General features: G+C 40.6%; 1 protein-coding gene across 1 annotated transcript in view; it reads left to right on the forward strand.

Annotated features, from left to right (window-relative positions):
- Positions 1–24,650, forward strand: part of LOC138762438 (trichohyalin-like) — a 166,760-nt gene that overhangs the window by 99,427 nt on the left and 42,683 nt on the right. The window contains exons 12-14 of the mRNA XM_069936195.1: positions 8,922–8,978; positions 10,392–10,469; positions 13,379–13,414. Coding sequence (XP_069792296.1) covers positions 8,922–8,978; positions 10,392–10,469; positions 13,379–13,414 — 171 coding nt within the window. The remainder of the gene's footprint in view (positions 1–8,921; positions 8,979–10,391; positions 10,470–13,378; positions 13,415–24,650) is intronic.

A 24,650-nucleotide genomic window follows, 5' to 3' on the forward strand; every position in this document is an offset into this window, starting at 1 on the left:
CGACCATGTACATCAGGCTGACGGGTTTGCAGTTCCTTATTTCTTCTTCTCCAGATTCGAATGCTATTTTCAATTTTATCAAAAAATTATATGACCTATGGAACAAAGGAAGTTGACAACCAATTTCTGCATGGTCTCTATTATCACTTCTTCCAAACACTCTGTTCAGAATTAAAACCCTGGTTTTTGACTGACCTAAATAGCTGTCTTGATAAATATTCTCTTGTTTGCAAAGATACCAGAACTTTAAATAACCATTTCTTATTCCACAATATCAAATCTAAAATTGCCTATTCCCTTGAGGTTTCCTCATCTGGGTTGGGGTGAAGAAAGCTGTTCTCACCCTCAGAAAATCACGTGATTCTCTCTATTCATTCTACATAATAACATAACAATTACAGCACGGAAACAGACCATTAGGCCCTTCTAGTCCGCACCGAACCAAACACCCCTTTCTAGTCCCACCTCCCTGCACAATGCCCATAACCCTCCATCTTCTTCTCATCCATATACCTGTCCAACCTTTTCTTAAATAATACAATTGACTCCGCCGCCACTATTTCTCCCGGAAGATCATTCCACACGGCTACCATTCTCTGAGTAAAGAAGTTACCCCTCATGTTACCTCTAAACCTCTGCCCCTTAATTCTTAACTCATGTCCTCTTGTTTTAATCTTTCCTCCTCTTAACGGAAATAGTCTATCCACATCCACTCTGTCTATCCCTTTCATATTCTTAAATACTTCTATCAAATCCCCTCTAAACCTTCTACGCTCCAAAGAATAAAGACCTAATCTGTCCAATCTCTCCCTATACTCTAGATGCTTAAACCCAGGTAACATTCTGGTAAACCTTCTCTGCACTCTCTCCACTCTGTTTATATCCTTCCTATAATTAGGCGACCAGAACTGCACACAGAACTCCAAATTAGGCCGCACCAACGTCTTATACAATCTCAACATCACTTCCCAACTCCTATATTCCATGCAATGATTGATAAAGGCCAGCATACTAAAAGCCTTCTTCACCACTCTATTCACGTGAGTTTCTACCTTCAGGGAACGATGTACCGTTACTCCTAAATCTTTCTGCTCTTCTGTATTCCTCAATGCTCTCCCATTTACCACGTATGTCCTATTCTGATTCTTCTTACCAAAATGAAGCATCTCACACTTATCAGCATTAAATTCCATCTGCCATTTTTCAGCCCACTTTCCTAAGCAGCCCAAATCCCTCTGCAATCCTTGAAAACCTTCTTCATTATCCATTATTCCACCTATCTTAGTATCGTCTGCATATTTACTAATCCAATTCACCACCCCATCATCTAGATCATTAATGTATATAATGAACAACAATGGGCCCAATACAGATCCTTGAGGCACACCACTGGTCACCGGCCTCCAACCTGACAGACAATTATCCACTACCACTCTCTGGCCTCTCCCTTTCAGCCAATGTTCAATCCATTTGACTATCTTAAAATTTATACCTAAAGACTGCACCTTCCTAACTAACCTTCCATGTGGTACCTTATCGAAGGCCTTACTGAAGTCCATATAGACAACATCCACTGCGCTACCCTCATCCACATTCCTAGTCATCTCTTCAAAAAATTCAATCAGATTGGTCAAACATGACCTTCCTCCCACAAATCCATGTTGAGTGCTCCTGATCAGACCCTGTCTATCCAGATGTTTATAAGTACTATCTCTAAGAATTTTCTCCATTAATTTACCTACCACATACGTCAAACTTACAGGCCGATAGTTGCCAGGCTTCCTCCTTGAACCCTTTTTAAATAACGGAACCACATGCGCAATGCGCCAATCCTCCGGCACTATCCCCATATCTAATGACATTTGGAAAATTACCGCCAGAGCCTCTGCTATTTCCTCCTTCACTTCTCTCAATGTCCTGGGGAAGATCCCGTCTGGTCCCGGAGACTTATCCACCTTTATATTCTTCAAAAGCCTTAAAACTACACCTTTTGTAATCTCTATATTCCCCATATTTACCCAGTTTGCTTTTTTTATCTCACATCTCCCAATATCCTTCTCCTTAGTGAATACCTATCATTACTGCTCAATTTATTTGGCGTCTGTAGTAGCAACCAATGATTATTTGATAGTTGGTGTTAAAAGCACTTGGTATATCTTTTATTCATGCTGCACTTACATCACCCTTCTCACAAATTGAGGTGGTATCAGCCAGTGGGTCTGCCTCCGGCCACCTTGTGAGCAGTCAATCATGGTTAAGAGATATCTCGTCCCAGGGGAAACTGGTAATGGCCTCACTATGTCGACATGTACATAGCTGAACTTGCGCCAAGCTGAAAAGTCTGTGTGGGTGCTCTCATGTGAACTTGCATTTTGGAGGACTGACAGTTTGTGCACCTTTTGGCCCATTGGCTGACCTGTTTATGGAGGCAATGCCAGATGAACCTGCCAGCCACCATTTTGACCATGGCACAGATTGCGGGGTGTGCCAGGTTGTGGATGGCATTGAAAACCTGGCGCCTTAATGCAATTGGAATGATGGGGCAGGGGCTGCTGGTAGAGATGTTGCACAGCAGTCCCCAATGGGGACGTCCTCCACCCTGAGGCCGGAAACAGCTGTCCTTTATGCAGGGATCTCAGGGTCCTACTGCGCTTTGGCGAGGGCCATTAATTGACCTCTGGGATAGGCGTGTACCAACTCGATCGTGGGGTTTGACAGAGTATTGGCTACCATTTTGCTTATCTCCGAGATGCGCTGAACATCCATAGTAAATTCAGACATGTAGGACAAGTGTCTCTGTTGTCGGGCCAACCATAGGTCTAATACCTTATGGAAGGTGAAGGTCAGTGGCTTGTGATCAGTGAAGACCTTGAAATGTCAGCCTTCCAAAAAGTAACAGAAATGTCTTACCGCCAGGTACAGCGCCAAGAGCTTTCAGTTGAAAGTCCTGTATTTGAGCTCTAGGGGGCAGAGGTGCCTGCTGAAAAAGGCCAGGGGTTGGCACTGGTCTTCAATAAATTGTTTCAGCATGCCCTCTATTGCTGTGCTGGAGGTGTCAACTATCAGGGCAGTAGGTGACTCCAGTCTGGGGTGGACCAGGAGGGTGACTTTGGCCAGCATGTATTTGGAATTCTATAATGCGCTGGAAGACTCCTCATCCCAAGTAATGTTTTTTGACTTGCCTGCCATCAGCGCAAAAAAGGGGCACAATGAAACTATGGTAAAAGTTTATCATACCAGTGAATTCCTGTCGCCCTTTTACCGTGCTTGGCTTAGTGAAGTGCCGGACCGCCTCGACCTTCTTGGGAGGGGTGTAGCCCCTTGCCTGTTTATCTTGTGCCCCAGGAAGTCGATAGTGTCGAGACCGAATTGGCACTTTGCAGGGTTGATCATCAACCCGAACTCACTCAACCAGGTGCACAGTTGTCTCAGGTGGGCAGCGTGGTTGGTGCAACTGCGGCTGGCGATGAGAACAACACATACACTGAAACCCTGGTAAACGAGACTGGTTTATTGCTCTGGCTACCGTGCTTATTTTGGGCCCCAGACGCTGACATCAGGGCCACGAATCATCGGATTGCCGGCCTGGGATTGGCTGACAATCCTGCCAGAGCTCCCCATCGTTCCACAGTGCAAAGTTCACCTGGGACGATGGCCAGTGTCACTCCCAGGTCTGTGTGGTCCCTGCATTTGTCAGCCATTTTACGGGCCAGTCCGTGTCTCCATGCGCAGGCCACTACACTGTCTCACTGCCTATCCCCCTTGACCAACCAATTCTATAGTGCTTAATCTAAGGGGTATGGTTTTTCTTTTTCTGAATATAAATAAAATTTCCCATACACCTGTGCTCAAATCAGATCAGTTCATTAATTTTTGGTCAAAGTTTCTCAAGTTATAGACAGTTACTACATACAGTGCCTTCCATAATGTTTAGGACAAGTACACTCTTTTCCTTTATTTGCCCCTGTGCTCCACAGTTTTAAATTTGTAATCAAACAATTCACATGTGCACATTCCAGATTCTATTCCGGTTATTTGTGCACATTTTGGTTTGACCATGTAGATATTCAGCACTTTTCATACATTTCAGGTCACCAGAATGTTTGGGACATAGCAATGGTATGTACAGTAGTTATGTACAGTACAGTACAACTCCAATTATCCAAAATGGTCAGGACTGGGCCGTTTTCAGATAAATGATATTTTCGGATAACTGGTCATTTTTTAAAAACATCCCAGTAGCAGCAGGAAATCATTTGTAAAAGTGTTTAAACTAACAAACAACAAGGAAAGGCTTTTAAAGTATCTAATAATGTTTAATTCTCAACAAAAAAAAATACAACCTGAACAAAATAAGATAAATGCAACACCAAAAACTTGAAATTCTACTCAGAGGTTTTTCCAAAATCCCAAAATGTTTTTCCTTCTGTGACATCTGTTCAGCTTGCAAAAATTTCAAATAACTGAGGATTTCTGATTGTTTTGGATATCCTCATTCAGAGGTGAAATTATGTCATTTTGGCTTCCAAATTTTTCAGATAAATGAGGATTTCTGATTTTTCACAGATATCACTTCTGGGTCCAAAGAATTTTGGATAACTGAGAATTCGGATAATCTGATTTCAGATAATCAGAGTTGTACTGTACTTTGTTGAATATCCCTTCCATCAATGACTGCTTTTCTAAAATATTTATTTATTGCACCATGAATCATATCAATAACAACATTCACAAATGATCATCACTAATATATACACAGTGATATTTCCTCTTCCCCCCCCTTTCATCCCTCCCCACCCCCTTCAAAAACCAATAAATAATAAAACACATAAAACAAAGAAATAACAAAAAGCAAATAAGTCGCATCGTTCACATTTACACATTTAAATCTTATCGTGCTCATAATCATGTCATTTTAAGAGATGGAGGTCTGTGGTTGGCATTCTCTAACATATTTAATGACTGCTTGAAGTCTGTGATTCATAGACATCACCAGGTGCTGAGTCTCTTCTCTGGTGATGATCTGCCAGGCCTTGACTGCAGCCATCTTCAGCTCCTGCTTGTTTTAAGGGCTTGTTCCCTTAAGTTTTCTCTTTAGCATATGGAAGACATGCTCAATTAGATTTGGATCAGATGACTGACTTGGCCATTCAAGAGTTTTCCAGTTTTTAGCTTAGTTGCTTTAACAGTATGTTTGGGATCATTGTTTCTTGCTGTAGGAATAAGCTGAATTATACATCTCGGAATCCACTTTGCTACCGCCATCAGCTTTTACATCATCTATGAAGATAAGTGCGTCAGTACCTGGGGCAGCCCTACATACCCAGACCATAACAGCCCACCTCCATGTTTCACAGATGAGGTGGATGCTTTCAATCTTGGGCAGTTCCTTTATACCTCCACACTTTGCTCTTGCAGGTTAATCTTGGACATCTGTCCACAAGACCATTTTCCAGAATTCTGCAAGCTCTTTAAAATATTTCTTGGCAAACTAATCTGACCATCCTGTTTCTGTGGCTAATTAGTGGTTTGCATCTTGCAATGTAGCTTCTGTATTTCTGATCATGAAAGTCTTCTTCAGATAGTAGTGATTGACACATCCACGCCTGCCTCCTGAAGAGTGTTTCTGATCTGTGGGACAAATGTTTGGGGATTTTTGTTCATTGTGATGGGAATTCTTCTGTCAGCATTGGAGTCTTCCTTGGAATACCAGTCCCTTTGTGATTACTGAGCTCACCAGTACACTCTTCCTTCTTAATGATGTTCCAAACAGTTGATTTTGGTAATCCTAAAGTTTGGGTGATGTCTCTTACAGCTTTGGTCCTCATGTTGAAAAATGACAACTACAGTCTCCAAAGGTGATCAAAAGCTTAGATGTAAACTGAGCTCTCTTACACCTGCAGCAATGAAGCAATTAAACATACCTGAATACTGATAGACACCTGTGAAGCCAAATGTTTGTCCCAAACATGGTGCCCTGAAATGTTTTAAAAAGAGTGCTGTAATTTCTACATGGTCAAACTAAAATGTATACAGGTAACCTTGAATAAAATTTAATCACATTTGTGAATTGTTTGATCACAAATTTAAAAGTGTGGAGTACAGGGGCAAATAACGGAAAAAAAAATGTATTTGTCCCAAACATTATGGAGAGCACTGTGTATGGTTATCTTGCTAGATCTCAGTGATATCAATCAGCTCCCCCATATGACAGCTACAATACAATCTGCTCCACTGTTCTATGCTATCTTAAAATATTTAAGATAAACCTCAAATTTGTATATTTGGTTAACCTTGTGTCTCCCAAATTAAATTAACTACTTGTAGTTGATTACCCAGTTACCTGGAAGACTGTGGTTACTTTATCACTGCAATTCAAACTGTTAAGGACAATTTAACTGCAAATCTAAATTGTATCCTCACATTTTAAGTAAAAATAAACTTGCCCTTGCATTCACAAAAGTCCACATTTTGAGGATGCTTTGCTTAGGGAACTTGAGAACTTAGGGATTTTGCCATTGACAGAACAGCTGCCAATGGAGGATTGATTGATTTCAATGATGGTGATGAGGTTCAAAGAAAAAAAAAGTTGCATTAATCCCTTTCAGTGGAGCTTCCAAATGCAATTGTAAAGCAGAACCTAGCTAATTAATATCAGCATGTCCTTAAAAACTATATAATCTGTTTTGTGTTAGAGAATAAGAAGTAAGACCTGTCCATGAAGTCAGCAAGAACATGCCTGTTCTGAAATAGTGCCTTAAAATCCTTTAAAGCCCATTTTAAAGAACAGCTGGGGTCTTATTTAATATGCCATCTGAAAGTGTCCCACTTTCTCACAACAGCACTAATGTTAGCTGAGAATTTTTATGTTCAAGAATGGAAAACACGGAAAATAGTCTGGAGGAGGAATGATGGTGATCAGAAATAGTTCCTCTTGTGATAGACACAAAGATCTAGTGATGCCAGATAAAATCACAGGGTCAAGGGGGGGAAATGCCCTTAAATATACATTTGCAATTTAATACTAAACATCAGATAGAACTAGCTCAGAAGAGAGGAAATGTGAGGAATTCCAATGGAGGTTGAAATGCTGGAGTTAATAAATCACTTGGTATAGAGACAGAAAGCAATGAAGATATTTCAGTGAAAATAATTTCACTGCAGGTTGCAGAGACTGAAAATCGTTTTTGAGCTAAGAGGAGATGATACAAAGCAAGGAGTTCAGTCACTGAGACGATGCCAGGTAGCGATCACAAAGCTGAACTCATCAGGTAGCAGAAACTGGGAGACACCAATTTCACTTGCATAAATAAGGACAGAATTGGCAGTTCGGACTTTTGAACATTTTTCATTCGCCAGTTGAATTATGGCTAGGGCGTATCTTAACTATTTCCTCACCTTGGGTTCATATCCCATAATTGACCTGCCCAATAAAAAAATCTTCCAAATGCCCAGTCGACAAACCTCTTTCAACTTAGAGACTGTGTATAATACTTACAAAGATTTCTCTCATGCAGTTTTTTCTTCTGGGACCCACCCTGGTTTGATTGGTCAGGATAAAGGATTTTTGTTTGAATGGTTGAAGCAGGAGGCAGCCAAAGCACTGTAAAACTGTGGTGCACAAGGAACAATCTATCTCATTCACCATGAAGTTCTCGTATTCATTTGTTTATTGGACTGCAGGCGACTCCCACGTAACAGAGAGGTTGAGTTCCTCGAAAACTGTCCATATCACAATTTTCTATAGCGTGAAGCATCAAGGAACACAAGTTGAAACTATTAATGTTGTGTTTATTTACTTTTTCAGTGTTAATTTAATGAGAGTAAATTTTATTCCATATCTCACATCTTTGGATACTGATTTGTGAGATCTGTAAGGGCAAATTTCCATTACCCAAACACCGGAAACATGATAGTTACCAAGACTCCAATAAATACCTTTTCTCCTGATAAATCAGATCATGGCTTAAAATGCATAGGAAAAAAAACAGTTTGGGAGATTGGTAGTTGGGAAGCAATAGGTGGGGATCCTGAGCAGTAAAAAAACATTTCTGGCACAAAATGGAACACTAGAGATTGTTGAAAATAAGGTGCAAAGGAGTGGCAGAAACAATGCTGAGGGCAAGACTCACTAAAAATGAACATTGGAAACACCATTCACTAAGAGGATAAGAAGAGCACAGTAAAGAGTTAATGGAAAGAAAACAAAAAACAGGAATAATAGTGATCTTTGACAGAAAAATATTTCCCTGTTGAAGTGTACTTCACTTAAATAGCCCTCAAATGTTTCACGTCATTCTGTTACTCCTCAACTTGGTTGCCACTGCTGGCCAGCTCTAATCGTAAGATTACTCCCTCCAGGCATTTCTATTCTGTTAAAATTCTTCAAATCTTTTAAACACCTTGATCCAGTCTTCTGTATCTAAGGAATATAGAGTGGCTTACTGCAACCTTGAGTTTTAACCTAATTCATTTAGCACTGGTATTATTTTGGTCAATTTGTGCTGGACCCTCCTCAGTCGAAGTATCCATACTGAAGATGCGACAGGCAGGACTGAATGCAATACAGCATAAAGGCTCTGACAAGATTCTATATATGGAGGGACAGCTTTCTCCTGGTCCCTTCAAAGAGTCATTCAGTTTAAGTGTGATTTACATCTGTTTAGAACATTCTCCAATCTTGCTTTCTGAGAGAAAATTAGATCCGAAGGATAAATTGTATGTCTCTAATATACCTGCTAATATACCTGTGTGGCGTGCTGTGAACTATTCTGTAAACAATCCTGCTGCCTCTCACACCATCCTTACCAATCAGCTCTGCATGGATTTCCAACACATTTGTCCCTTGATGACATCATTGCTGTGGCCGCCTAACCTGTCTTGTGGGTTTACTCGGTCTCACTGTTGTTTCATTCTTCCAGGTGTCTGCCTATGATGGGAGTGCAAGCCGTCGCTACAGTACTTCTAGCTCTCGTGCTGTAAGGCCCAGTTTCCCTTTCTAACAGGGTAGCAGGGCTGTCAGAAGGGAATGTCCCATTCCTAATTTTAAGACTGCTGTTCAGTGCAGTGACAGCAAATCACATTGCAGGTTCATTGAATGTGCCCCCATCCTCCTCCACGACATTTGTGTAAATTTCTATCCTTTTACAATGAAATCTCTCAATTTTTAAAAAATTCTGCCTTCTGGATTATCATCAATTTCAATTTCTGGATTTTCCTTTCCAAACTCTCCAACACTCTAGCACTCACACTCCACTTTAAGTAATTCCTATGCCATAAGTGCTCTGTGATTAGTAAGGGATTGCTAAAGGTGGTATGTGAGTGGGAAGGGAAGGTTGAGAATCACTGCTCTCAACCCAATTGTTTCTGAAATATTTTGCTTGAGAAAAATTGTCATTGACCCATTTCCTTTGGAGTTATGAAACTGTGCACATAACGAGTTAAACTTTTCCTTTCCACCCACATCCCACCTTAAGCAATCCCTTACTAATCACAGAGCACCTATGACATAAGGAATACTTAAAGTGGTACGTGAGTGGAAAGAAAAAGGTTGAGAACCACTGCTGGAGTATTTTTGCAATTCTCAATTAACTCCATATTTCAGGGAATTTTTAGTCATATACCCATGTCTCTGGTGTGGCTTAATATAAAGTTTTATGTGAAAATAGTGCAATGAAGCAATTAATCTTGATACAAAATATAGGGATAGACTGCAGTGGGCATTAGAGGGTGGGTTTAGGGGTGGGAGTTAATTGGAAGTGGCTTGGTGTGTGTTTGTAGGATTTTCAATGCATGGTTGTGATTGGGGAGAAGGCATAACATTTGGTAGAAGATGTTAGCTAAGAGGTTAGTGCAATGTTATTAAGGACCCAGCTGTCAGTAAGGAGTTCGTACGTTCTCCCTGTGTATGCACAGGTTTCCTCCAGGTGCTCTGGTTTCCTCCCACCCTCCAAAACATACAGGGGTCTATTTGGGTGGCATAGCTAGTGGGCTGGAAGGACCTATTACCGTGCTGCATGTCTAAATTAAAAAAAATTAAAGACAAATACCACAAGATCTGGAGGACAGTACACATAGAGATACAAGGTCAGCAATGTGCCATGATTTAATGCTAAAAAGTTCAAGTGTTTGCCCAATTTTTTTTCACTAATATTTGTCCACCAGGGCTTCAGAAAGTTAAAGCATCTTTGTGCAGGTGGGTGATTGAGAAGAGTTCAGTCCCAGACATTGAGATGTGTACCACTCTCTATTAAACTCTCAATTATTCAGAAAGAGTGCATGTTATCCATTTTGTCTCTGTGTTACTGCTGTAAATGTTTCCAAAACACTTTCCATCTAATTCCTGCTCTCTCTCTCTATGTCTCTCTCCTCCAATCTCCCTATTTGACTAGCCCTCAGAATACAACTGTTTGCTTGGCTCCAGTTCCCGCACATCATCTCGTGCGAGCTCAGCTCGGGCAAGTCCAGTGGTGAGGAGAATTGTGTTCTCTTATCTTGTATGTGCACATCTTTATTGTAATCTTATAGTTTCCTTCCATCTGCTTCATGACTTCTACAGGAATCTTTATTTTGTAAAGACTACTGGTATGTGATTATAGCTATTCCAATCTACAAAGCCAGCTGTGATCGATGATTCTGCCTGTCCAGTCAAAGCATTGATCTCAATCTCTGTGTAAATTGTGATATTTATAAGGCTTAGAAATGGCCCTTACAGCCAATCTTGTCCATGCTGACCAACCTGCGCCCATTTGCCTGCATTCAGCTCATTATCCTTCTGAACCTTTCCTAATCATGCACCCGATGAATGTCTTTTAAACATTACAATTATCCCTGTTTCGACCACTTTCTCTGGCAGCTCATTCCATATACCCACTACCTTCTGTATGGTATCCCTCAGTTCTTGAATTCTTTTAGTGCATTGCCTTTACAGAGCCAGGATTGGGACCGGGTTTCAAATCCCGCACTGTCTGTAAGGAGCTTGTACGTTCTTCCCTTGTCTGTGTGGGTTTCCTCTGAGGCTTCGGTTTTCTCCCACCATTTGAAACGTACTGAGGGTTGTAGGTTAATTGGGTGTAATTAGGTGGCATGGGCCAAAAGGGCCTGTTACTGTAATGTATGTCTAAAAATAAATTTAAATTTAAAAATAAAATTCTCATAAATTGTTTCCCTCTCACCTTAAATCTACACATTCTGGTTTTAGATTCACCTACTCTGGGGGAAAAAGACAATGACTTTTTATCTTAGTTAAACAAGAAATAGACATTGTGATTTGTAATTTAAAACACAAAAGTGCTGGAGAAACTCAGCAGGTCATGCTGTGTTCTTTATGTAGCAAAAAATATATAACCAACAATACAGGCCTGAGCCCTTCATCAAGGTACTTTCAGGTCCGAAACATTAGTTATATATCTTTGCTACAGAAAGAATGCTGTGTGACCTATTTAGTTTCTCCAGCACTTTTTGACTATCTTATCTATATCCCTCGTGATTTTGTAAACCATTATTAGATCCTGACTTAACTTCCTGCACTCCATAGAGAAAAGTCATAACCTAGCCAGCCTCTCCATACAATTTGAGACCCCAATCCCGACAACATTCTTGTGAACTCTGCACTCTTTCATGCAGAATTATACCCTTCAAATAGCTGGATGAACAAAATATTTGTCATTAAATATTATACCTTGCTATACTCTCAAAGAACCTTGTATTCCAACTAACAAATATTAGATTTAAAAGCACAAAATGGCCCAGACATGTGAAAAAATTGAACAGGTTTTTATTGAACAACACTATTATGTATGGCAGAAGCTCATCTCTCCTGTGTGTTAATTGTTGTGTTAAAATCTCTTAAACTGTAGTACATTACTTCACATTATAATGGGGCTATACTGTATTGCATGTGAAAGGTCTATCAGTGGTGGAGACAATTCTTGCAATATAACATTAATTTAAAGTGATAAATAGTCGTAGTTATGATATGATATTGGTACGGAACTAGTTTGTCACCATACTGACGTGCAATGCTCAGCTTCATTTGTAAAATTCTGAGTGGCAGTATGGGGGTTATAGGTCACCCTTTTACAACTGGTACAGTTCTGGGTCTTGTTATCACAGTGGGTTACAGTATTTAAGAATATAAATTTTTCTGTTTATTCATTGCTGTTTGGTGGGTGCAGCTCTGTCACTATTACATGGATATACTGATGAGAACAAAATTATATAACAATAGGGTCACCTCACATTGCTGCAGATCTTTTTCTGTATTACATTGGGATCTAATACAAGTGGGTACAGTTCTGTCACTACATAACTGAAGTACAGTACTGGTGGGTATCACTGCAAAACACCAATGGAAAATATAAATTGTCTAAAGCTAGCATAAATGTGTCCCTATAGCACTGCTCAGACATCTGTTTTTCATGGTGGAAATAATTTTGGGCTATATGATATAACACTTACAAAATACTCTTAACAGATTAAGTATGATTTGCTATTTAGTTTGGAAACGGAAAAAAATGTTTAATTAAGCAGATTATGAATGATCTTGATAAACAGTATATACTGTTAATTTTTAAGAACATTTCTAACTATGGGTACTAATTCACACTGGGTGCACTCATTGCCAATGGCTTCTCTCTGCTATTTCTCTGCCTCCCTCCTTGCTCCCCTCTTTCTCCCTTCCTAACCCTCTCATTGCCCTTTCCTCTTCCTACCCCTTTTCTAATTTGGATCTTCAAATATGGATATTGGCTAACACTGCATGAATTTCCAAGGATTTCTGTAGGTCATTGGTTCTTTTTTGATATTGACCCCTTTGTTTAAATGGTAAAAACTATAATTGCTTTGACTTATTGGGTGCAATCTCGCACCCTGTTACATGACTGGTGAAAACAGTTGTCACGGAATCTTACCTCATAGAAACAAGGCCACAGGCTCAGCTTGTTCATGCCAAACAATATGTCCTCCTACTTTAGTCCTACATGCCCACATTAGGCTCATATCCCTATATCCCCTCCCATCCAAGTAGTTATCCATGTTTCTTAAATGAAGCTAACATGCCTGCCTCTACCTTTGACAGCTCTTTCCATAAGTCCACCTCCCTTGAGTGAAGAACTGTCCCTTCTAAATCCCACCCTCCTCACCTGTTAGTTATGCTCTCTTGTCTTAGATTCTCTTTCGACAGTTGGATAGACTATCAATATTCACCTTATCACTGATTTTGAGGAGTACCTCAATAAGATCCTCCTCAACCTCCTACACTCTTAAGGAAAACCGATCTAATTTTTCTAGTATCTCACACATTGTGTTAATATTGTCTCAGTTGTGTTAATGGTTTAAAAAAAAATTCTAAACTCCTTTTCCTTTCCTTTCTTTATAGGTGGAGGAAAGGTCGGAGAAAGATTTTATAGAGAAGGTAAGAATTTTGCTATAAGTAATTAAACTGTCCTGTTTCAGGGTACAGTTTGGAACCATTGTTGTAGTCCATGAAATATCCCTCCAACAATGGTTGTTTCCCAACTAACTGGAGATTTGGGCTAGCTCAACTGCATTTCCCAGTTTGCATCAAAAGATCCTCTCTCTCCGTGTAGCATGAAAGCACCTATCCTATATTAAGCACTTCATATGAAAGCAAAGAAATAAAATACTGCAGATGCTTAAAATTTGATCTGAAGACAGAAAGTGATGAACACCTGCTAGGAATCAAGTGGAATGGGTATTGGGAGCGATTTTTTTTCCAGGTAATTAACCTTTCATTAGAACTATGAAAAGCTAAGAATATTTTAAGTGCTCAAGAGATGAAATCACAAAGGGTGTGTCTGACAGTTTTGAAACCAAGACAAAGAGGCAGTGAGAAGGTATCTTAATTGCAGAAGATTTGATTGAAGGTGTAAGTTGAGGGAGATAAATGAAAACTGTGATATAAGGCATTGCTGGTGTTTTTGACTACACCACACTGCAGTTTAATACACAAAGGTATGGGTGAAACTCTGCAGGTTACACAGCATCCATAGGAAGCAAAGATATATAATGAGCCCTTTGTCAAGGTGTAAGCAAAAAGCAGGCAGTCAGGCACTGCATTTGCTATAAATCTGAAATAAAAGAATGTGGGAAATACTTTAGGTCAGGCAGCATGTGTGGAGAGAGAAAAACAGTTGATAGCACCGTCGATGTCTACATCAGGATCGGTTTATTCTGGTACAAACTGTTAAGGTTGGCTATCTGAACTTTTTGAATTGAATGATCCCAAGGGTCGGAAGATGTTAGGCATAAGATTTCATTTTTCATTACTATAGAGATGGAGGAAATTATTTGGCCACTTGAGTCTTTACCAATCTCAGAGCAATCCCACTCCAAAAAAACAATTCTCTCACATTAGCAGCCTCTGTCAAAACCCTAAAAATTGTCAATCTTCCCACTATCCATCTATACTAGGAACATTTTACAGAAGCCAATGAATCTAACAGTGATCTTTGAGATGCAGTGGAAATGAGAACACATGGGAGGAAACTAAATGGAAGCAAGGAGAAGATGCAAACTCCACACAATCAGACTTTGGTCAGGTGCAGAGCTGGGCCACTAAAGATGTGAGGCAGCTGCAATATCTGCACACAACTGTGCCATGAAGTTCTCAAACTTAATTGGGCAAATTGGGAACACTAAAAAGGCAAAGACAAACCAATCAGAGTGTAAGTGGTATAAAAAAAATGAAAGTTCAAAGTTCAGGTTTATTTTTGGAATACATTTATGGTATCTCCTACAACCTGGGGATTCTTTTTCCAGTGGGCCAGGCAGAATTTCTACTTATCGGTAGTGTAAACTGTACTCAAGAAAAAGATGCGTATACAAAAGAGCAAACTGTAAATCATATAAGATATAGGAGCAGAAGTAGGCAATTCAGCCCATCAAGTCTTATTCACCATTCCATCAATACCTGAACCATTCTCGCATTTAGCTCGACAAAGAAGGAAATGCAAATACAGAAAATATAAATATTCAGTAATAAATAATGTGCAAAGTAGAGTCCTCAAGTGAGTACTCTATTGAGTCTATTGTTTTGGAGTTTGATGGTGGAGGGGTAGCAACTGTTCCTGAACCTAGTGGTACAAGTCTTGTGGCACCTATACTTCTTTCCTGATGGCAGCAGTGGTTATCCTGGGTGGTGTGGATCCTTGATGATTGCTGCTGCTCTCCAACAGTAGAGTTCCATGTAGATTATCTCGATGGAGGAGAGGGTTTTGCCTGTGATGTTCTGGACTGTGTTCACTACCTTTTGCTGGGCATTCTGCTCAGAGGTGTCGGTGCCCCCATGATCTGACTTGCTTTTCCTATGATGACATGACTATGTTGGATCCAAGAAAGGTCTCCCATGACAGTGACTTCCAGGAATTTAAATTTGCTCACTTTCTCCACGCTGATTCCCCAAAGATCACTGGATCGTAAACCTCTGGCTTTGCCTTCATAAAGTCAACAATCAGCTCCTTAGTTTTGGTGATATTGAGTGAGAGGTTGTTATTAGTGCACAATTCAGCCAAGTTTTCAATCTGCCTCTTGTATGCTGACTCTTCGCCCATTTTTATACAACCCACTACTGTGATATCCATTTGTAAATGGTGTTATCATACCGAGCAACACAGTCGAATGTGTAAAGCAGTGGTTCCCAAACTTTTTTGGGGCTGCTAGCCCCTTGGCTCCCCCCCCCTCCACCCCACAAACCACACATACAATGAGGACACGCCTTTTTCTTGGTATTGTCTACTGCAAATTTAAAACAACAACTATTGTGTCTCACCCTTGTAATTTGTCGATAGAAACACATCACTTTGTTAATTGGTGTGCCAAGCCTGCTTGTCACAATACAGGTGGTAGATACTGATTGTATGAACTCACAAATTAACATCATATTGTTTTGCAAACTTGTATCAGAACATTACTGGTTTTGCATGTGGGTATATGTATGTCACAGATCCAAATGCCCCGCACTCTCCCCACGGTCAAGTGTCTGTCCTCACACTGATCCAAATGCCCCGCACTCTCCCCACGGACAAGTGTCGGTCCTCACACTGATCCCACTGCCCCGCACTCTCTCCACAGACCCGTGTCGGTCCCCACATGGATCCCACTGTTTCGCTCTCTCCCTACAGCCTTGTGTCGGTCCCCACACTGATTCCACTGCCACACTCTCTCCCCACAGTCTCGTGTCAGTCCCCACACTGATCTCACTTCCCTGCGCTCTCCCTACTTCCCCATGTTGGTCCCCACACATCCCACTGCCCTACTCTCTCCCTCAATTAGAGGCTCATTTAAGAACTCATACTTTGCATATTATTTATTGCTGCATATTTATTTTTTCTGTTTTACACATTCAGTTTATTTACATTTCTGTATTTGTTAACTTTTCTCAAGTTCAGTTTTTTGCACTACTGTTAAAGTAGAAATTCTGCCTCACTCAGGAAAAAGGATCTCAGGGTTATATGTCATGTCATATATGTACTCTGACAATAATTTGAACTTTGAATTGGTGTAATTCAGTCAATTGCAGCCATCTTCACAGCAATGCTTGATTTTCTTTTCATTATTTCAATCAACTTGCAAGTAAAATCGCAATATCTGGCACCTATGGGGATTGCAGATGCCAAATATGCAAATTTTCCAATTGCCTGAAACACACTCTTACAATGTCTGAAGGCATTAAGAATAAATAATTTAAAAGACAGTGCAAAATGTAAAGTAATTTGAAAGAAAAATCAGAATTGCTGTCCTTAATTATGTAAAGTTTACTTTAATCAGGTAATTCCCATAACTAACAAAAAATTTAATTTAAATTCAAACCCTGGTTGCTGGCGCTGTAACAGTATTGTGCTAACCGCTACAAACATGCCACCATCATAATTAACCTCCCTCCCCCTAGTTTACTGATAAACCCTTACTAATATACTTAATAATATGATAATTCGGAAGGGAGAGTTGTCCCAGAGGCAGGCGCTATTGGCTGGCTCTTTATCCTGGCCACCATTTCATTCCAACACAACTTTATTGAAATTTTATTCAAACAGCTACTGTGAGCAGGGCACGACTGGGATGATCTACTGGCTGAATTTTTGCTCCCATCTTCACCAAGAGATTGTGTGTTGCTTCAGAGAACATTTACTTTTACAATTTTAAACTTTTATTTATCCTTATTCATTTTAATTATTTATTTGTTTGTTTCCTCGATTTTTTTTTTGCCGGTTGTTTATGGTTGTCGGTTGCTTGAATTCCGGATACCAGGGATTTTACTGAACTTAAAATAGATGCTTGGGACAACCCCCTCGGGGTGCCACACAAAATGAAGGACGAACATGACTATCCGACAGGCTGCACAAGCCCCTCAGCGCTGCCCTCCAATTGGCCACAACTAAAGGAGCCTAACTGGCCCATAAGGAAAGCAGATCACAAATGCACCTATCAGCGCTAAGGGGCTTTGACCATGCCCCCCAGGTTGAGAATAAAAGCAGGGCTATGAGCCCAGTAAAGTTCAGTGTTAACTACCCTCAACTGGGGTTCATGTTTTTTGTGAGCTAACCTGCTTGCAGCTATAACCTCCTGTGCTATAGGATCCACAGACCCATAGCTTGTAGCAGCTAGCTACACACTCATTGTTTCCCCTCGAAGCAGCAATATGAAGCTTAAAAAAATAGTTTTCAGGCACACCCTGAAACAAAGGATTACTCAGAGCAAATGAAAGACTGATCATTAGTAAAGTTTTGTATCACACTGTAACACTTATAATGATGCTTTTATTTTTCACACAACATGGAATGCTGGTATTAATTTCAAGAGAAATAGAATATAAAAGCAGGGATGTGATGTTAAGGCTTTATAAGGTACTGGTGAGATATCACTTGGAGTATTGTGAGCAGTTTTGGGCTCCTCATTTAAGAAAGGATGATAGAGAGAATTCAGAAGAGGTTCACAAGGATGATTCCGAGAATGAAAGGGTTATTCACATTTGACACTCTTGGCCTGTACTTATTGGAATTTAGGAGAATGGGGGTGGAAATCTCATTGATTGCTGAAACGCTTGAACAGAGTATACATAGAAAGGTTGTTTCCCATGGTGGAAGAGTTAAGGACGAGAAGTGAAGGGTATCCACTTTGAACAGAGAAATTTATTTAGCCAGAGGTGAATCTGTGGAATTTGTAGCCACATCGTATTGTGGAGGCTAAGTTATTAGGTTTATTTAAGGCAGAGATTGATAGGTTCTTGATTAGCCAGGGGATCGAGGGTTATGGGGAGAAGGCTGGATAGTGGGGCTGAGTGGGAAAATGGAACAGGCCGTGATCGAAGGGTGGGGTAGACTCGATGGGCTGAATAGCCAATTTTTTTATCCTTCATCTTCTGGTCATGCCATTTCAATTAATCTCAATACACAATGCCATTAGTTTCAAGTTAATTATGGAGAAGGATAGGTCTGGGCCTCGGGTTGAGATTCTAATTTGGAGAAAGCTAATTCTGAGGAAATGAGAAAGGATCTACAATGTGTGGATTGGAACAAGTTGTTTTCAGGCAAGGATGTGCAAGGTAAGTGGAGGACCTTCAAAGGTGAACTTTTGAGAATACAAAGTTTGTATCTTCATGTCAGGATCAAAAGTAAGGTTCTCAGGTATAGGGAACCTTGGTTTTCAAAGGATATTTGGGTTCAGAAAAGAGAGGTGTATAGCAGGTATAGGCAATATGGAGCAAATGAGGTACAGTACTTTGATACTGACAAGATGGCTCCTTACAGTGGAGACTTTTTGTGTGAAGCTCTGATGGGAAAGATCAAATATTCCCATTCAGAACTATTAAAATCAAACTTACCTGTATATAAAATATCATAAGGTCGCTGGCAGACCTCAGAATAGGAAGAATTGGCAATCTCCGTTGGATGCGGGACCTTTAAACAGTGGGCGCTCAAGCAAGTTCAATACCTCGGGAGTTTTAAACAGTCAGCAATTGGGCCGTTTAAACATCGTGGGCAATTTAAAGGAACATCACAGAGACCATTTAAACACCGCGGGAATTACCAACATCGGACCAATGGGCTATGTAAAGAAGACCCAACCATGTGGATGCAGAAGGGGGGGTGGCAACACGTTAAGCTGAGATGCCAGCCCCTGAAGCCTCCGCTTCCTACCATCCTCCTGGCCAACGTACAGTCCTTGGAGAACAAACATGATGAACTCCAGGCCGGACTTCAACACCAAAGAGACCACAGGGAGTACTGGGTGATGTGCTTTATACAGAAATATGGTTAAATGTGGACATTTCAGATGTGCACTGCACCCCATGGGTGACACCCTCTATTGCGCTGACCAGACAGCAACATCAGGAAAAACCAGGGGAGGGAGCATTTGTGTCATCATCAATTCATCGTGGTACACACATGTGACGGTTATGTCCAATCCTGCTCCCCCAACCTGGAACATCTGGCGATTAAATGCCGCCCATTCTACTTGCCAAGGGAGTTCACTGCCATCATCCTGGTCACAGAGTACATTCTGCCTCAGGCTAATGCCAGGCTGGAACTGGAGGGTCTGAGCACTGTGATAAACAGCTTTGAGACAGTACATCCTGATGCCTTCCCGATCATTGTGGGGGACTTCAATCTGAAGAAGTCTCAAACAAACTACTACCCAGATATTACATGCAAGACCAGGGGAGCCAACACACTCAACCACTGCTACACCACCATGAAGAACGCCTCCGAGCCATGACACAATTGCACTTTGGCAAGTCTGATCACCTGGCTGTACTTCTACTCTTGGTGTACAAGCAGAGACTGAGGGCCACAGCACCAGTGGTGAAGATGGCAAAAGTATGGTTGAGGGAGATGGAGGACTGTCTGCAGGACTGCTTTGAATCGGTGGACTGGAACATTTTCAAGAACTCAACATGTGTCACCAACTTCATCAAGGCCTGCGTAAATGACTGCGTTTCTCAACTAGAAGCCTTGAATGAATCAGAGGATTCTCAACCTGCTGAGGGCAAGCTCAAGGACGTTTAAGGCCGGGGATCTAGATCTCTACAAGAAGTCTAGGTGCGACCTGCAGAAGGCCATCACTGAAGCATAGTGGCAATTTTGGAGGATGCTAGAGACAAAGACAGATGCACACCAGGGAGTGCAGGCCATTACAGCCTAAAAGTGAGGGTGAACACCATAGAGGGATGTGATGCTTCATTACCTGATGAGCTGAACACTTACTATGCCCACTTTGAGGAGGAGAACCAAACAATTTCCTACTAGAATCCCTGCAAAGGCTGAGGACCCTGTGATATCTGAATTTTTCATTTCTTTTTAAAATATTTTTATTGGTATTTGATATATAAAAAATTGAACAATACAATTATTCTATATGCAATACATTTAAAAATATAGGAAAAAGATTTCAAATATGAACATAATTCAAAAGACCAACGCACATTGGTAATAGTGTACAGGTAGTCCTCAACTTACGACCTGTGAGTTACATTCACCCACATACACTAATGAAATTTTTAAAAAATACTGTACATATGCTGAGATTCTTCATTAAAGGTTCATTTGTTGATTTTAGTTTTGAAAGATTGCTTTAATATCTCATTAAGACATGTGAATCCCACTTACGACCAATCCCAGTAATGACCAATCCTTCCTTCCCAATTACGATCGTAAGTTGAGAACAACCTGTAGTAAAATCTAACATCAAACAAAAAGAAAAAAAAAGACAGCCCTAAAGAAAGAGAAATAAAGGAAAAAAATAAAAGTTATTTTCAAATTAATTATAAATTTATTTTTTTTAAATATAAAAGAAAACTATTGTCTTTCCTTCTCTTCTCATTTCTGTCAGAATTTTTATCAGAAGTTGTATTATTCGTGGCTGAGCAAAGCCATCATCTGTTATATTATCCAGTTTAAAAAAGAAAAGAAAGAAGAAGGAAACCTAATAGCTCAAAACCCCGACCACTAAAGCAAGGTTAGGAAATGATATCTGAAAATCAACCTGGAACTCAACAGCATAGCACCAAAGCACCTTGACTACCCTAACTCTTTAGATTATGGTAATAGTCCATAAATGGGTCCCAGGTCTTTTGAAATATCTGTCTCTGAGGACGACATCGGAATATCATTCATGAGGGTGAACCCCCTCAAGGTGTCAGGCCCTGATGGAGTACCTGGCAGGGTACTGAAAATCTGCACCAACCAACTATCCAGAGTGTTCACAGACATTTTCAACCTCTCATTGCTTCAGTCAGAGATTCCCACCAGCTTCAAAAGGGCATCAATCATCCTAGTGCCCAAAAAAAGTAGCGTGGGCTGCTTCAACAACTATCACCCAGCAGCACTAACTTCTACTGTGATGAAGTGCTTTGAGAGACTGGTCATGGCCAGAATTAACACGTACCTAAGCAAAAATCTGGACCACTGCAATTCACCCAATATCATAATCGCTCCACAGCAGTCGCAATATCGCTGGCTCTCCACTCAACTCTGGATCATCTCAAAAACATCAACTCATACATACTGCTGCTTTTCATCGATTATAGCTCAAGCCTCATTACTCCCTCAGTGCTGGTCAAGAATCTACAAACTCTGGCCCCCAAATTTGTTGATGACACTACAGTTGTCGGCAGAATCACAAACTTACGGGAGGGAGATATATCAGCTCGACGTGGTGTCATGCCAACAATCTTACGTTCAACGTTAGCAAAACCAAGGAGATGATTGTGGACTTCAGGAGGAGGTTAGGGGAACATGACCCAGACCTCATCGAGGGCTCAGTAGTGGAGAGGGACAAGAACTTCAAATTCCTGAGTGGTCATCATCTCCAAGGATCTGTCCTGGAGCCTCCATGTTGATACAATCACGAAGAAGGCTCGCCAGTGGCTATTCTTTGTGAGGTGTTTGAGGAGATTCGTTATGTCACTGAAGACTCTCAAAAACTTCTACAGGTGTACCGTGGAGAGCATTCTGGCTGGTTGAAATATATGTGGTATGGAGGTGTCATTGCTCAGGACAAGACTAAACTCCAGAAGGTTGTTAACTCGGCCTGCGACATCACGGGCACCAGACTTCACTCCATTGAGAACATCTACATGAGGTGGTGTCTTAAAAAAAAAATCAGGCTCTATCCTTAGTGCCTTTTCGTGAACTATTTTGGGTTTTTTTTTCAATTTATTGTTGTAAAAGTGAATGTTTGTGCTATGATGGTGCCGTACAACACCAAATTTAGTGACTTGTTCATGACAATAAATTCTTGTTCTGATGCTACTGGAGGAGTATAAGGAGTGCTAGACAAGCCTCAAGAAAGAAAGAAAGAAATGTGAAAGAAAATCGTATGGGTTTTTACAGGTATATTAAGAGCAAAATTGGTTCCCTTGAAGATCAGAGTGGTCAGCTTTGTATGGAGCCAGTAGAGATAGGGGAGATCTTGAATGTTTTTTTTCATCAGTATTAATTCAGGAAACGGGCTCAGAGTCATGGGAAGTAAGGAATACAAGCAGTGAGGTCATGGAACCTGTACAGATTAAAGAGAAGGAAGTGCTTGCTGCCTTAAAGCAAATAAGGTGGATAAATCCCCAGGGCTGGACAAGATATTTCCTGGGGGCTTGAGGGAGGCTGGTGTAGCAAATGCAGAGGCTTGGACAGAAATTTTTTAAATGTCCTTTGTCTTGGGTATGGTGCTGGATGATTGAATGGTAGTTCTGTTGTTTAAAAAGCTCCTAAATTAACCCTGGAAATTATAGGCCAGTAAGCCTGACGTCAGTAGTAGGTACTGTATATTATTGGAAGGTGTTGTAAGAGCTCAGATGTATAATTGTTTGGATAGCCAGAAATTGATTAGGATAGTCAACGTGGCTTTGTGCGTGGTAGGTCATGTTGAACCAATCATAAAGTTTTTCGAGGAGGTTACCAGGAAAGTTGAGGAAGGAAAGGCTGTGGATGTTGTCTAGTAAGGTCTTTGACAAGGTCCTGCATGGGAGGTTAGTCAGGAAAGTTCAGATGCTAGGTATTCATGGTGAAATAGTGAACTGGATTCGACAGTGGCTGGATGGGAGAAGCCAGAGATTAGAGGTTGGTGATTGCTTCTCAGACTGGAGGCCTGTGATTAGTGGCATGCCTCAGGGATTGGTGCTGGTACCATTGTTGTTTGTTATCTATATAAATGATCTGGATGATAATGTGGTAAATTGGATCAGCAAGTTTTCAGATGACACTAAGAGTGAACGTGTTGTGGACAGCGAAGTAGGTTTCCAAAGTTTGCAGAGGTATCTGGACCAGCTGTAAAAATGGGCTGCAAAATGGCAGATGGAATTTAATGCAGACAAGTGTGATGTATTTAGGAAGGACAAAGAAAGAGAGGTAAATGGTAGGGTATTGAGGAGTGCAGTAGAACAAAGGGACCTGGGAATACAGATACATAATTTCCTGAAAGTGGCATCACAATTGGATAGGATTGTAAAGAGAGCTTTTGGCATATTGGCCTTCATCAATCAAAGTATTAAATATAAGAGCTGGGATATTATGTTAAAGTTGTATAAGACATTGATGAGGCCAAATTTGGAGTATTGTGTGCAGTTTTGGTTATTAACTACAAGAAAGATGTCAATAAGATAGAAAGAGGGCAAAGAATATTTAATAGGATGTTGCCCAGACTTCAGGAACTGAGTTACAGGGAAAGGTTAAACAGATTGGGACTTTATTCCATCGAGCAAAGAAGAATAAGGGAAGATTTGATAGAAGTATTTAGACAGAGTAAATGTAGACAGGCTTTTTCCACTGATGGTAGGTGAGATACAAACCAGAGAACATGGGTTAAGAGTGAAAGGGGAAACGTTTAGGGGAACGTGAGGGGGAACTTCTTCATGTTTCAACAAGTAAGAAGAATTTGGATAGATACATGGATGGGAGAGGTATGGAGGGCTATGGACTGGGTACAGGTCAGTGGGACTAAGCAAAAAAAAAATGGTTTGGCACAGACTAGAAGGGCTGAAGGAGCCTTTTCCTGTGTTGTGTTCTCTGGTTCTAAGGTGAATATTTTCATGTTAAGTCGATTTTCTCATTGCCAAACAATACAGATTCTCTGTCAATGACTCACTTATGAAATAAGAACAAACATTTCTGGAAACATTCCGTATGTCATTTATAGAAGGAGAAACATTATGGGTTGAACACCGTTTGTCAGAAATTTTCCCAGTACTGACAAAGGGTTTTCGAATTGAATAGTAACTCTTCCACCTGTTGTGTTTCCTGCATTTTGTGTTTTAAGATTTCCTGCCTCAGAAAGTTTTGGATTTTTGTCCCATTTTATAAATATTTGCAGTTAAATACACTAATGGATATCTAGGATAAGAATAATGCAAGGTCACAGGACCGCTTAAAGAGATCCACAAGGTGTTGTCTAATCTGATCTTGATATGCTGGAATTTTTAATTATCAACTGTAACTGGCGATTGTTTAACTTGATCAGAAAAGTACTTTGTTGTCTCACAACTGCAATTGAAATTGAGGCCAAATCTCTGACATTGCCGCTCATTTGGCAAGTACTAGATATCTTCCCTCTGGAACACACCTTGAATCTATTTATAGCGTCAGGATCTGAGCTGGTGATATGTACTCTCCTGCAATGAGCAATGTCTGAATATGTGG

Source organism: Narcine bancroftii, chromosome 4 (genome assembly GCF_036971445.1).
Source record: "Narcine bancroftii isolate sNarBan1 chromosome 4, sNarBan1.hap1, whole genome shotgun sequence".
Classification (NCBI taxonomy): Eukaryota; Metazoa; Chordata; class Chondrichthyes; order Torpediniformes; family Narcinidae; genus Narcine; species Narcine bancroftii.